At 51.6% G+C, this 12655-nt stretch overlaps 2 protein-coding genes across 5 annotated transcripts in view; one reads left to right on the top strand and one right to left on the bottom strand.

Moving 5' to 3' along the window:
* The first annotated feature begins 121 nt into the window (after positions 1 to 121).
* Rell2 (RELT like 2) lies at positions 122 to 4163 on the top strand. 3 transcript variants are annotated; one of them, XM_023704056.1, is made up of 8 exons: positions 122 to 880; positions 1270 to 1503; positions 1898 to 1963; positions 2059 to 2125; positions 2570 to 2755; positions 2975 to 3350; positions 3472 to 3505; positions 3743 to 4163. In XM_023704056.1, the coding sequence occupies exons 2-7, from the start codon at positions 1320 to 1322 to the stop codon at positions 3502 to 3504; spliced, it is 912 nt and encodes a 303-aa protein (XP_023559824.1). In that variant the 5' UTR covers positions 122 to 880; positions 1270 to 1319; the 3' UTR covers position 3505; positions 3743 to 4163. The 3 variants fall into 3 exon arrangements, with proteins under 3 accessions (XP_023559824.1, XP_023559823.1, XP_004643912.2); XM_023704055.1 differs by having other exon boundaries at positions 122 to 864; positions 3472 to 4163; XM_004643855.2 differs by having other exon boundaries at positions 122 to 871; positions 3472 to 4163.
* A 95-nt stretch (positions 4164 to 4258) lies between these two features.
* The window catches only part of Fchsd1 (FCH and double SH3 domains 1), an 11890-nt gene continuing 3493 nt past the window's right edge, over positions 4259 to 12655 (bottom strand). For both annotated transcript variants that reach the window (XM_023704054.1, XM_004643874.2), the window contains exons 8-20: positions 11982 to 12110; positions 11325 to 11447; positions 11084 to 11179; positions 10565 to 10684; positions 10062 to 10166; positions 9794 to 9955; positions 9084 to 9212; positions 8919 to 9002; positions 8636 to 8753; positions 8279 to 8499; positions 6296 to 6383; positions 4792 to 4847; positions 4259 to 4660 (exon numbers count right to left, since the gene is read on the bottom strand). In XM_023704054.1, coding sequence (XP_023559822.1) covers positions 4595 to 4660; positions 4792 to 4847; positions 6296 to 6383; positions 8279 to 8499; positions 8636 to 8753; positions 8919 to 9002; positions 9084 to 9212; positions 9794 to 9955; positions 10062 to 10166; positions 10565 to 10684; positions 11084 to 11179; positions 11325 to 11447; positions 11982 to 12110 — 1497 coding nt within the window. In that variant the 3' untranslated portion in view covers positions 4259 to 4594. The remainder of the gene's footprint in view (positions 4661 to 4791; positions 4848 to 6295; positions 6384 to 8278; positions 8500 to 8635; positions 8754 to 8918; positions 9003 to 9083; positions 9213 to 9793; positions 9956 to 10061; positions 10167 to 10564; positions 10685 to 11083; positions 11180 to 11324; positions 11448 to 11981; positions 12111 to 12655) is intronic.

Genomic DNA, 12655 nt, shown 5'->3' with positions numbered 1-12655 from the left:
GGGAGGCCTAGGCCCCGCCTCCGAGGCCACGCCCTGGCCACGCCCCTGCGGAGTTCCGCCCCTCGCCTCGTTTGGTTTCTAGTTTCTGGGGCGTGAACGACTTGGCTTCAGCGGGGGAAGGGTGACCTGAGTACTGGAATGAGAGGGCCATTTCTTTCCAGGCGAGGGTCAAACCCTCGAGAAGCCGAGCCAGCCCATATAGCCGCTTGCCTCAAGTGGGCGGGGGCCGGAATCACCTGTCTCGGAAGCTGCAGGGATCCGGCCACGTCGCCCCTCTCTGGGGCAAAGAGCCAGCTTTCCCCCAAGGGCTGGGAAGACTCCAGGCTAGACGCTCGTCCGAGCTACCTAAGGGCAGGAGCTAAGCTAGGCTGACTGGATAGACCAATGGAGGTCCCCTCCGCCTGACCTCCTGTCCCCACGCAGACCCAGCCTTGGCGCCACACATCCCCCGGGGGGGCCGGCGCAGTCACGCGCGCCTCTCACTCGCGCTCATACGCGCGAGGCTCAGCTGTCCTCGCCGCACACCTGCGCTCCGCCCCATACTCCCGGGCCGGCGACAGGAGAAGGGATTTGGGGATCCAGGGCGGCGGCCGAGGCGCCCCATCTCTTCCCTCTCCCGGGTCCAGAGTTATCGAGAGCCTGCCGCGTCTCCCAAGCAGCCCGCATCCCCCGCCATCCTTCCCTCCCCCCGCCTGCCGCGGCACCGGTATCCGCAGCCACAGCCGGGAGCCGGTGAGGCGGCGAAAGGAGGAGGGAGAGGAATCAAGGGATGAGCACCGGGAGGGCACCGGGGGCCCTGAGCCGGAGTAGGACACCCCTGGAGCCAGAATCGGAGCCAGAGCCTGAGCCGGAACCAAAGCACCGGTACCGGGTGGGCCAGGTGATAAAGGTGGGAGGAAACGAAAAGGTGGAGAGGAATCTGGGAAGTCCAGGGAGCGGAGGGGGCTGCAGAAGGGCCTTGCGGACGCTGACTCAGGTGCGATTTCTGCACTTGCCACATGAAAATTTTGTCCCAGCCCATGCTGCAGTGACCTTGGGAGGGACTGAAGCACAGGTCGAGCTGGAAGGGTTACTTGTCAGGGCGTTATGGAAGTAGAACCCGAATAGTGGCAGAGGGCTTGCGGCACCATCTGGCCTCAGGCTAAGGTCGGTCTTGGCCGACCAGCACCTTTGGCCCGGACAGCTCCCTCTGTGGGTTGGGGGTGGGGCCAGAGTGCCGGATGGGGATCTTGAAGACCGCATTTATACTCTTCCCCATCCCTGCTGCAGCCCCCTGAATCCAGGAGGCGCCCTGGCCCGCGCTCGCCCCCCAGGGCCTCATGTCGGAAACACAGCCTGTCCTGGAGCCGCCCCAACATGGGCTATACATGCTCTTCCTGCTTGTGCTGGTCTTCTTCCTCATGGGCCTTGTAGGCTTCATGATCTGCCACGTGCTCAAGAAGAAGGGCTACCGCTGCCGCACATCTAGGGCCTCAGAGCCTGACGACACCCAGCTCCAGCCCCGTGAGTGAGGAGCCTGGAACCCTGGCTCAGTCGCCTTTTTCCCTTACCCCTCTCCCCATACCTCTTTCTGCCTTCCTGGGCAACAGATCCAGGCCAAATCCTGATCCAGCCTGCAGGAAGCCTAGTGATGTATTTTCGAGTCAATAAGTAGGGTAACACCACTCTGAAAGCAAGGTTAGACAAGGCTGCATGGGCAGAAAGTGTTCACATAAGGTAGTGTTGGGCTTCTACTGACTTCCCCCATCTTTTCTGGCCCCTGAATTGCTCAAGTCCAGCATGATGGCAAATAGGTAAAGGGATATGTCTTGAGCAATCAGCTACAGGGGCAGTGAGGTCATGCTCCCCTAAGACTGACTCATTTCCTGCTCCCTTGCCAACCTCTTTCATCCTTCAGCTGAGGACGATGACATGAATGAGGACACAGTAGAGAGGATTGTTCGCTGCATCATTCAAAATGAAGGTGGGTACAGGCTGACCCCTTGCTCCCTCTCACCCCGTCTTGCTCTTGCCTTGACCTCCACCTCCATTGACTCCCTCTTTTCCTTCCCCCCTCAGCCAATGCTGAGGCCTTGAAGGAGATGCTGGGGGACAGTGAAGGAGAAGGGACAGTGCAGCTCTCCAGGTGAGCTGGAAACAGGGCCAGCATGAATGAGCTTGCCTTGGAGAGTAGCCTCTCCTCCAGCACACCCCTCTCCCAGCATCACTGCACGCTTGGGGTTGGGAGAGGCCCAGGCTAGCTACCTTACAGGAAGAAAGAAGTTCTGTAGCAACCTCTGGTCCTTCAGACCATGTCTTCCAGCTAGAGATCAGCAAGACTGACAGTCACCTCTAGTGTCACTCTTTTCTGTTAAGCATTAGTTTTTTTTGGTTTGTTTTTTAGCAAACAGGAGAAGGAAGAACATATGGTCAATTATATCTTAATACTGAATTTATTAAATAAAGACAAAAGGATGGGGCTGGGGATACATGGGGATTCTGGGGTTTTAAAGAGCATGCTGAAAACAGAAGACTGAACTGGAAAGGAAATAGAAGCATCATTTCTGTTCCCCTCCTCCCTACTGTCCAGCATGGATGCCACTTCCAGCCTGCAAGACGGAGTCCCCTCCCATCATCACACAGTGCATCTGGGCTCTTCAGCCCCTTGCATCCACTGCAGCCGCAGCAAGAGGCCCCCACTTGTTCGTCAGGGCCGTTCCAAGGAAGGAAAAAGCCGACCCCGTGCTGGGGAGACCACTGTATTCTCTGTGGGCAGGTGGGAAAACAATCCTCCAGGGAAAGAGACCCCAGTGCTGGGCCCCAGCCCTTCCTTCTGGACTGGGAGCAACATCAAGAGTCAGGCTGTATGATATGCCCCAAAATCTGGGAAATCCTCCCCCAACCTAGATCATCATATCTAGAAGGTTTCTGGTCAGAGGGGAGGGCCAGGCAGCCCCAGTTGTAGTCCTAAGCCCCAGTGTTCTCTCCCTCCTAGGTTCCGGGTGACACACATTGAGAAGCGCTATGGGCTACATGAACATCGTGATGGTTCCCCCATGGACAGGAGCTCAGGCTCTGGTGTGGGGCAGGACCCAAAAGGTGGTCATGGGGCTGGGGGAGGCCATCCTAGGGCAGGGTTGCCTGCCATAGAAAGGCTGCCTCCTGAGGAGCTGCAGCCTCAGGTCCTGGCCAGCCCCCCAGTGCAGAATGGAGGACTCAGGGACACCAACCGTATCCCTTGTGCACATGAGGGAAACTCTGGAACCTCTGCAGAGCCGACGCTGGGGGCCCAAGGGAAGGGCCCAAGCCCAGAGCTGCCCAGTCAAAGGGCCAATGAACAGCCAAGCAAACTGGACAACTCAGATCACCAGGTATGAAGATGTGGCTATAGCTGCAGTGGGCTCAGTTTTTTTTTTATTGTCCACTTCTTCGGGGACCACTGATAACGACTCACCACCTATTCCTGTTGTTGACACCTTACCTTTCTCCCAGGTGTCTCCATCACAGGAAGCAGAGGGTATATAAGGTGAGTCTACCTGAGCCCCAAATCAGGTGATCTTGTCCCCCAACCTGAACTCCCTAAGCTCATCAGTTCTCAACTCCCTGAACCCCCAGGGTGAAGTGCAGTTTTAGCCTGTGCTACAAATTCCTCAGCTGATGGTGGGGGGTGAGCATGGACTCCAGCAGCTAGGGAAGGACCTAGAGAAAAGTTCAGATAGAGCTTAAACAGGAAGCAACACTGTTACCCTTCCTCTCCTCCAAGCCTCTTCCTTCCTTGTACTGATGGACTACCAGCGGGCAGGGCCAGGGGGGAGTGGGCATGAAGGCCCTCCCTTTCACTGGACGGCACTGCCCCCCAGTTGAGGGACCAGCTCTACTTCCACTTGGAGTTGCCTGGTCTCAGCCTGGGGGACCACTGGAAAAGTTACCCACATTCCTGGCCCCACACTCTTGTCTACATCCCTTACCTGCCAACAGGCTACCTGGCCTGCCTTCCCCAACACCTCGCTCCATATGCTAGAGCGTGGCAGCTGGGACCAGGCCCCTGCCCTTGGTGGGCCCCTAAAGCAATAGCACCTTAGGCATCCTGCCCTCTTGGCACAAGAGGTCCAGGGCCTGACTTGGCCTTTGTGCCCTTTATTCACTGTCAATAAATCCGCTCAGACCATTACAGCTGCTTTGCATACTGGCTCCAGCTCCTTGTGACTCCCAAGGCCTGTTCCTCTCCTGGCCCCAACCCCAGTGACCCTGGAATCCAGAGTAGGAGGGGCCACACATCCAGAGTGGAGGCAGAGGTGGGCCAGAGCCCCTCAAGACTTTAAAGGGTGGGTTCCAACCCCAGAGATTTGGGGGTATTTTACCACCCACAGGATGGGGTGTTGGCAGAAGACAAAGGGGCAGCTCCAGACCTAAAAATGGCCAGAGGACAATGGAGAAAGGGACTGGATCCTAGCCCCAGAAAAGGGGAAAAGAGAAGTTTCTACTCCTAGAAGTGAGAGTAGATGTGGGGGAGATTCCAGCTTTTTGGCTGTGTCGCTCCGAATCATTGAGGGGGCAGTGTGAAAGCATGGAGAGAGGGGCAACAGCATCATTGGGGGCAGTGATCCCCTGTCTTTCAGGTGAACGAATCTGGATGGCCAGGGTCCGGGGCTTTAGCTGGTGGGGGAGGTGGTGGTCGCATCTGTAGGGAACACACAGGTAGTGCTCTAGAGACTTCCCTCAGGGCATTCCTGTCCTTTCCCTCAGCCCAGCAGAGAATAGGAGCAGTTGGAATAAGCCCTCTGCACACAATCTCCAGAACATGGCCCTTACCGGCCTGAGTCGCGGTGCCATTGTATCCAGGGGTCCAGAGCACTCCAGGGAGGTTTCTAGAAACAACCATAACCAATGTTTAGGCTTTGTTTTCAATGCTGTATCTTCAACGTGCAGGGTAGTAACACTCCATAAGTATTGGTTGGATTAACAAATAGTCACCAACCTTAACCATAAACTGCATTAATCTATCCGTCCTCAACAAATATTTATTGGGCAACTGCTATATGATCAGCTTTGATCAAGGTATCAAAAAAGACAGATGGAATACACATACACATACACACACACACACACACACACACACACACCCCAGTGCCTCTCAGGAACTCAATAATGAAACCTCAGAAACACAGTGGGCTGGGCATGACAACACATGCTTGTAAATCCCAGCTACTTGGTGTGCCTGAGGCAGGAGGACTGCAAGTTCAAAGCCAGCTTGGGCAACTTAGCAAAATCCTGTTTGAAAATAAAAAAATAAAATATTTCAGTGTAGAATGCTCCTGGGTTTAGCAAGCAGGCTCAGAAGCCAGGGGTTTAATCCCCAGGCCTGCCATGCCAGCCCTGCCCCAGGGGTGTACTGAGACGGCAACTGAAACTGGGCATGGTGGCTTACACCTGTAATCCCAACTCTTGGGAGGCTGTACAGGTGGATCACTAAGAGTCTGATCTAGTAGTGAGACCCTGAACATCCTGTAGACCCTTCCCTAAAATACAAGAAAAAAAAAAAAAGAATGCCCCTCGGTTCAATTCCCAGTGCTGGGGTGGGTGAGGGGTGGGATGGCAAACGAACACAATGTCTGAGTGCTAAGTCATTTAAAATAAACTAGGATACAAGAAACGATGGTGACTCCAGAAGGGGCAGAGAGGGTAACTCTGGAACAGGTGAAAGTAGCACAAAGTTTTAGTAAAGAGGGCATTCTAAGAGGAAAAAAAGGGAGCAGGGGTACTGGGGTTGTAGTCAGTGGTTGAATGCTTGCCTAGCATGTACAAGGTCCTGGATTCTATGCCTAGCACCATAAAAACACCACCAAAAATGTCACAAGGGAAAAGGAATATACATGATCCAGTGACACTAAGAGCAACAGATACATTTTGGGAGAATGAAGTGAGAGAAAGTAGGGATTTTAAAAACAACAATAGAACAGCTACTAGTTAGATGCTTTACTATGTCCCAAGCACCATGATGTATAAAGTATAGATATCTTTTTTAAATTCTTATAACCACCCAATACATTAGTACCTTTGACTTCACTTTATAAAGGATATAAAAGGATGACCAGACAGGCTAAATACCCCACAAGTTACATACCAGGAAGTGACAAAGCAGGATCTGAGCCAGACCAACCTAACTCCAAATCCCAAGCTCTTGCCTGGTAGCAAACTCTAGTGGACCCTACTGCAAAGTGAACTGAGGCTACAGAGAAGCAGAGTATCACCTGAGATCCCAACTTCCTCTTTGCCATCTCTTGTCCTTCCAGGACCCCCAGTTCCCTCTACTCACCCCCAGGCAGGACAGGTGCAGGAAGCCCATCTAAGACAGATGTGGGTGCAGGAGGGGAGAAGCTGGGAGGCGAAGGAGATGGCAGCACCTGGGACCAGGGTGGATGCAGAGTTATTCCTGGCATGTGGGAAACTTCCACTAGCTCTTATCTGTTTCTGGCCTAACAACTCGGATAACTGGCTTTTTGAGTTATTGATTGATTGATGTACATCAAATTATTCCAAGTTTTAGCTGCTTATAGCAACAAAAGCTTCTCTCTCAGATACTAGCTTGGCTTTGTTGTTATCTGATGTGGAGTGGGACTTGAACACACATGCTAGGCATTTTGGGCGTACACTGGGCTATGGCCCCAGACTCGCTGAATTTTGTCTGTGCGCCAGGAATGAGGCTCAGTTGGGAGGCCTGGTAGCCAGACTATCGGACAGGGCTGTGGTCACCTAAGGGTCCAGTTGTGTTAGAGGACTCCTTCCAAGGGGGAGTCAGGCATGAGGCTTACCAGCTCTTCATCCCCTTCAATCCCTATCCTATTACTTCCCAATAAAAGTGGGAATTGGTCAAACATTTGTTTTTACACAGGAGTTCATTCAATCTTCACTAACACTCCATGAGACAAGCTTTTTTTTTTTTTTTTTTTGAGACAAGGTCTTGCTATATATAGTTCAGGCTGGCTTTGTTTTTGTTTTTTTTTTTTTAATTTATTTATTTATTTATGTGTGTGTGTGGCCAGCTCAGCCCACCAGGGGGTGGGGCTGGCTGGCATGTGGTGCTGGAGGATTGAACCGTGGTCCCTGTGCTTTGCTAAGCTTGTTTGCTCTAAGTAGGTGCTTCAGACCACTGAGCCATCTCACCAGCCCCAAGGATTTTTGTTTGTTTTTTTTGTTTTGTTTTGTTTTTGTTCCTCGAATGCCTTCAGGGCACTTTTGGCCAGGGGGAGAGGTGTGAGGTTCAAACTCCAGCAACCTGAGGCTGACAGCTTTGTGGAAGCAGCCACTTAAAGGCCTGAGCTAGGGCCAGGCCCCCCAGGCTGGCTTTGAATTCACTATGTAATCCAGGGTGGCCTTGAACCCACTGTGGTCCTCCTGCCTCAGTATCCTGAGTGCTCTAGGACTACAGGTGTTCACCACCATGCTTGTCTGAGACAAGCATTTTTATGACTCCTACATCAGAGGTAAGATTCAGGTTAAGCCACTGGTCTGAGATCACAAAGTGATCAGAATGCTGGCTAGAAGGGCCAGCCAGATAGCTCAGCAGATTTAAAGCACCTGCTTAGGCAGACACAGCAGGGACCAGATTCAATCCCAGCATTCCATGCTGGCCCCATCCCTGGGGCACTGAGACAGTGATTATAATTAGACCTGGTGGTACATGCCTGTAATCCCAGCACTTGGGAACTGAAAACAGGAGAAGCACTATGAGTCTGATCTGTGTAGTGAGACCCTATAGACCTTGTACTAAATACATTAGAAAAAGAAAAAGTGCTGGCTAGAACATGCGTCTTCTAATGCCCAGTTCTTTGTTCTCCCTGCAGTATCACAGCAATAGATCACAGTTTAAGCACCTCCTATATCCCACAGGGCTAAGGACTCCACCCCTATTATTTCTAGTCATGATAATGAGCCTGAAAAACACATATAATCTCCATTTTATACAGCAGTTTAGTGACTGCCCAAGGTCATACAATGGAAATGTGATAGACATCTAGCATTAAAATTCTCCAAACTCCTATGTTCTTTTTTTTTTTTTTTTTTGTGGAACCAGGGATTGAACTCAGGCCCTTGCACTTGCCAGGGAAGCACTTATTCTACTGAGCCATCTCCCCAGCCCTCCAAACTCCTATGAAGGCAGCCTTCATTTCCCTTTTGTCTGGCCAGTCAAAAGAGATGGGCAGAGAAAGGCCTAAGCCACCGCAGGAATTAAATCTAGGCCTTACTGGAGTGAGAAGGTCAATTCAGACATACCTGAGAAAACAGAACAAAGACTTACCTGGTCAGGGTCAGAGAGTTCAGGGGGAACAGGGGGCCCAAGTAACTCTTCCACAAGGAGGGACGGAAAGACCCCAACATGGCCCCCAAGTTCTCCCCGCCAGAAGCCATCATCCACACCATCTTGGGCCCTGGGCAGCAGGCGAATAAGCGCTCCCTCAGGGAAGCTCAGCTCTTCTTCACTTTGGCCAGTATAGCTGTACAGGGCTCGGGCCAGGAATGCTGTAGAAGCCCACAAGAAATGGTGGAAAAAGGAGTGAGATGGTGGTACAGCAGATCTGTGATACCCCAAGGTTATAAGCACCTAACAATCTGTTTCCATATCCAAGGCCCCTGGACCCAGAAGTTCATTTCTTACCTGTGGGCTCTGCGCCTGAGGGATTATCACTGTCATGGCTGCTCTCAGGAAAGGAGAGATCCGGGAAGTCGAGATACCGCTCAGGGACAAACCCTACTTCACCATACTGATTCCGAGCCTGCTCACCAGCAATATGAATGGACATTAGACTTGCCTCAGTAGTCCATGGCCCCGGCTCTTCTCCATTCAGGATTCCACCTTTGCCTGGATGAGTCCATGGAGGCCAAAGAGAAGTCTTCCCACTTCCCCCAACCCAAGGTGAGAATCAAGAGCCCATACACACCTTGACCCATTCGTCAGCATCTCCTTCCTCGATAACCTCCAGCCATTCACCCTCCATGATGGTCAACTCATCTTCATGCCCTGCCTAAAAGCCCCACAAGAAAGGATTCAGAATTTGGCTGTCCCCCACTGTTGCCCAGTCTGAAGTCCCCAATCCCATTCATACCTGATAGCCAAACACCACATGGGCAGGGCAGGGGAACGGCCTGGTGGCCAGGGCTGGAGGGGCAGGCTCTTCAAATAGCTCCCCTGTCTCCTCACATTCATCAAAGTCAGAAAGCTCAGCATCTTCAGCCTGGAGAAGGGCAGAGGACACACATAATTATGGCGCCTCACTCCTCCATCCTACCCCTAAACAACACAAGGAATGCTCCTCCAGGCCTTCCCCCCACAACCAATCACCATCTCTCACAACCAAAATCCCCAGAGTGGAGTGATACTAAATAATAGCAACTGAGTGCTTGATAAGTATCCGGCACAATACTAAGTATGTTATGTTTATTGTTGCATTTATTCTTCATAAGAACCTAGTTCTATTTTACATTATGAACCTCATTTTACTCTTGAAGAAACTGAGGTTCAGAAAAGTTAAGTCCTTTTACAAACTCATGCAGCCAGTAAGCGGAGTGGCTAGTACTCAAACCACTTAGACTGCTTCCAGAACCTGAGGTCTGAATCATTCTATCATAATAAAAGTTTATTGAGGACTTTCTGTGCCAGAACCTATGCAAATAAGTTACATGAATCATCTCATTTAAGCTTCATAACAGCCCTCTAAGTTAGGTACTGCTCTGTGTCCCATTTTAGAAGGTCTGCCTTCCACCAGGGAGTTTCGCCCTCCTAGATGCATGTGGTTGGGCTAGGGGCAGTGCTCACAGTAGGAGAGAGGTCCCTCTGGGACAGCCGAGCCTCACTGAGCCGTCGTTCCTGTTCCACCTCATCCTGGGCCTGGGTCATGGCTGGCTTCAGCCAGTGCTGAACATCCAAGCCAGCCCCCTGCAGCAGGGCCAGCCGGGCAGCCCCTTTCACCTGGCTCACCTGGCATTAGAAGAAATGGAGTTGGTCAACCCTGGCCAATGGAGCTGATGGAGTAGATTGTGGAAGAAGGGATCTCAGTAACTCTAAGCCCAGGGCAGAGACTCACCTGTGCCCGCCGGATGCTGTCCCTCACTTCCTGCAGCCGCTGCTCTATGCCTGGAGCCTCTCGCTCTGGAGCCTGCTGCCACCTCTGCTCTAGGCGCTGCAGCACCTGATGGGGGAGGGGGAGCCAGGTGGAGCCACGGTGGACCACAACTTACCCTGGGCCTGGTACTTGGCTAGTTGAATCACTTGCATTGTCATTTAATCTTCCCTAGGAAGTGGGTGTTACTATTGGCCACACTTCAGTGATGATGAAACTGAAGTTCAGAGAGGTGAAGTCACTTTCTTACTCAAGGTTACAGAACTTGAAAGCAACACAAGGCAATCTGACCCCAGGTTAGTCAAGCTCCAAACACTGTGGTCACAACTACAACTACTGTATCACACCATTGTTAAAATCCCTTCCCTCCCATCCTCTCTGCCATACTATGATACCCCCAAGGACTCTACAGATCCCCATCCCTCAGCACTTCTTGCCCACTCCCAACCCTGGCACCCCCACCTCACCCGATGCCCGTGGTGCTGTATCTTGTAGTCTCGGGCAGCTCGGCTCGTCCAGCGCTGGATCTCTCTCTCTAGGCTCTTCTCCCCAGCTGTGCCTTCTGCCCCCTCTTCCAGGGCACACACCTGAAGGGGATGGGTGTGTTGCAAGGAGAACCTAAGATTGTGCCTCTTCTCCAATTCCTTTTATTTCTTTGGTCATCACCTCCAAGGACAGGGACAAAGAGGTGGGAGCACTGGCCTATGTCTATAGAAACAGACACATAAGGTATGGGCACACAGACAGGGTCCCAGTAGAAGGACAGTGATGGAATGGAGAGGATAGTGCAGTAAAGAGACTGAACGGAGGGGCTGGGGAGATGGCTCAGTAGAATAAGTGCTTCTCTGGCAAACGCAAGGGCCTGAGTTCAATCCCTGGCTCCGCAAAAAAAAAAAAAAAAAGACAGACTGAATGGAGAACTAAGGTGTGCTAAATCATAGTTTTGTTTATATTTGGCGCTCTTCCCACTACCAGGGAAGTCTCACCTGATCAGCCCCTGCTGGCTGAAACTGCTGAGGTGGAGTAGGGAAAAACACTCCAGGCTCCTGAAGAAAGAGCTTCACATCCTGCTCCCAGTTTACCTGGGGCAGAAAAAGTCTTGATCCCCTACTCACAGCCCCCCACCCACACACACACCGCAACCTTGTCCCCAGTACCTCTTGGAGGAAAGTGGACAAGGTGCGAATAGAATGATCTCTAGGGGACCTCTCACAGCCCTGCCCTCACCTGGGAGGTGGCCTGCCCCCCGTGGCGGGCATGCTCCAGGACCTTCTCTGCGGCTTCCAGCTCAGTTCGACTCAGTAAGGTCAGGGGGTCCCTCAAGTGTTCCGACAGCTCACTGACCAGGGCCTGAAGAGAAATCCAAAATACTGACACCAGCAGTCGCCCAGGCCTCCACTGCAACCAGTGTCTCTGTCCAAGGTCTGGGTGAGGGATGGACATGAGGGATGGGAAGGAAGGAAGGAGTAAGAGGTCATTACTACTTCCACTCTAGGCCCTCATGTATGTACACCCCTTTCTATTAGTTTACTTTGTAGTGCAGAGGATGGGACCCAGGGCCTTGTACATGCTGAGCAAGTGCTCTACCATGTACACCCCAATCCCACTTAACAGTTTAAAAAGCAACCAATCTCTATTTTTTTTAAGACCTCATCAATGTATAAGGTAGGCCGAACTGGAGATAAATCTGGTGAGGAATATGGGGCTCAGAGAGGTTTAGGTACACTGTATCATATCATACAGACAGAATCAGAACAAGAACCCAAGTATGCACCTTCTGCCCACCCAAGCTAGTCTCTAGGATCAGCCAGCCGAATGGGAGGTGGGAAGCAGAGGGTGGCCCTCCCCCTTGCAAAAGGAAGGGGATATCTGGTTGGGACTGACTTTGAGAAGGGCAGGCAGTTCCTCCTTGTAGTAGTGGTCAAGGTGGGCATTCGTGGCTACCAAGTTGAGCAGGTAGTCATTGCGGGCTGCTCTCAGCTGCTGGGAATACTGGGCTGACTGGGCAGATAGCTAAGAGCAGAAAGAGGTATCAAAAAGCAGCCTTGGGCCCAAGGCCAACTAAAGCCAGATCCAGCATAGCTTGCCACATTATTAAATACTATGTGTTTGGCACTATAGGAAAAATCTCACGTACAGCCCCAAATCATGTACTGTAGCCATGCTCATCCCATAGCCTGCAGGCCATATGCAGCCCTGAACAGCTCATCATGCGACCCCATAACATTGTAAACCTTTAACATCATTATGTGGTTTCTATCCATAACTTTCATGACTCAACTGCTTGGTGCTCCAACATAGGCAACAACAATCCTGCCTCCTACGCCTGCTCACACAGTGAGTGCATTTGTGAACAACTATTTTCAAAGACAAAGCATACAAGGAGTAAAAGTAAATCTAAAGTTTCTGATGAGCACCTTCAGAATTCACTAAGAGTTGCAACCACTTCCATCAAGCTGGACACTGATGCATTAGTTGCACAAAAAACAAGGTCGACAAGGTTTTATGTTTATGTTGCTGCGAAATTTTGTTGCTTATATCCACTAACTATATATATA

Source organism: Octodon degus, unplaced genomic scaffold (genome assembly GCF_000260255.1).
Source record: "Octodon degus isolate 3935 unplaced genomic scaffold, OctDeg1.0 scaffold00185, whole genome shotgun sequence".
Taxonomy (NCBI): Eukaryota; Metazoa; Chordata; class Mammalia; order Rodentia; family Octodontidae; genus Octodon; species Octodon degus.
This window is presented reverse-complemented; position numbering and strand designations above follow the sequence as displayed.

What these genes read in the sequence shown, in the direction of transcription:
- Rell2 (XM_023704055.1), top strand. Translation starts at nt 1,320, where the DNA reads ATGTCGGAAACACAGCCTGTCCTGGAGCCGCCCCAACATGGGCTATAC. An exon ending in CGACACCCAGCTCCAGCCCC is followed by an intron (nt 1,504 to 1,897) that starts GTGAGTGAGGAG and finishes TTCATCCTTCAG; the next exon opens with CTGAGGACGATGACATGAAT. An exon ending in CTGCATCATTCAAAATGAAG is followed by an intron (nt 1,964 to 2,058) that starts GTGGGTACAGGC and finishes TTCCCCCCTCAG; the next exon opens with CCAATGCTGAGGCCTTGAAG.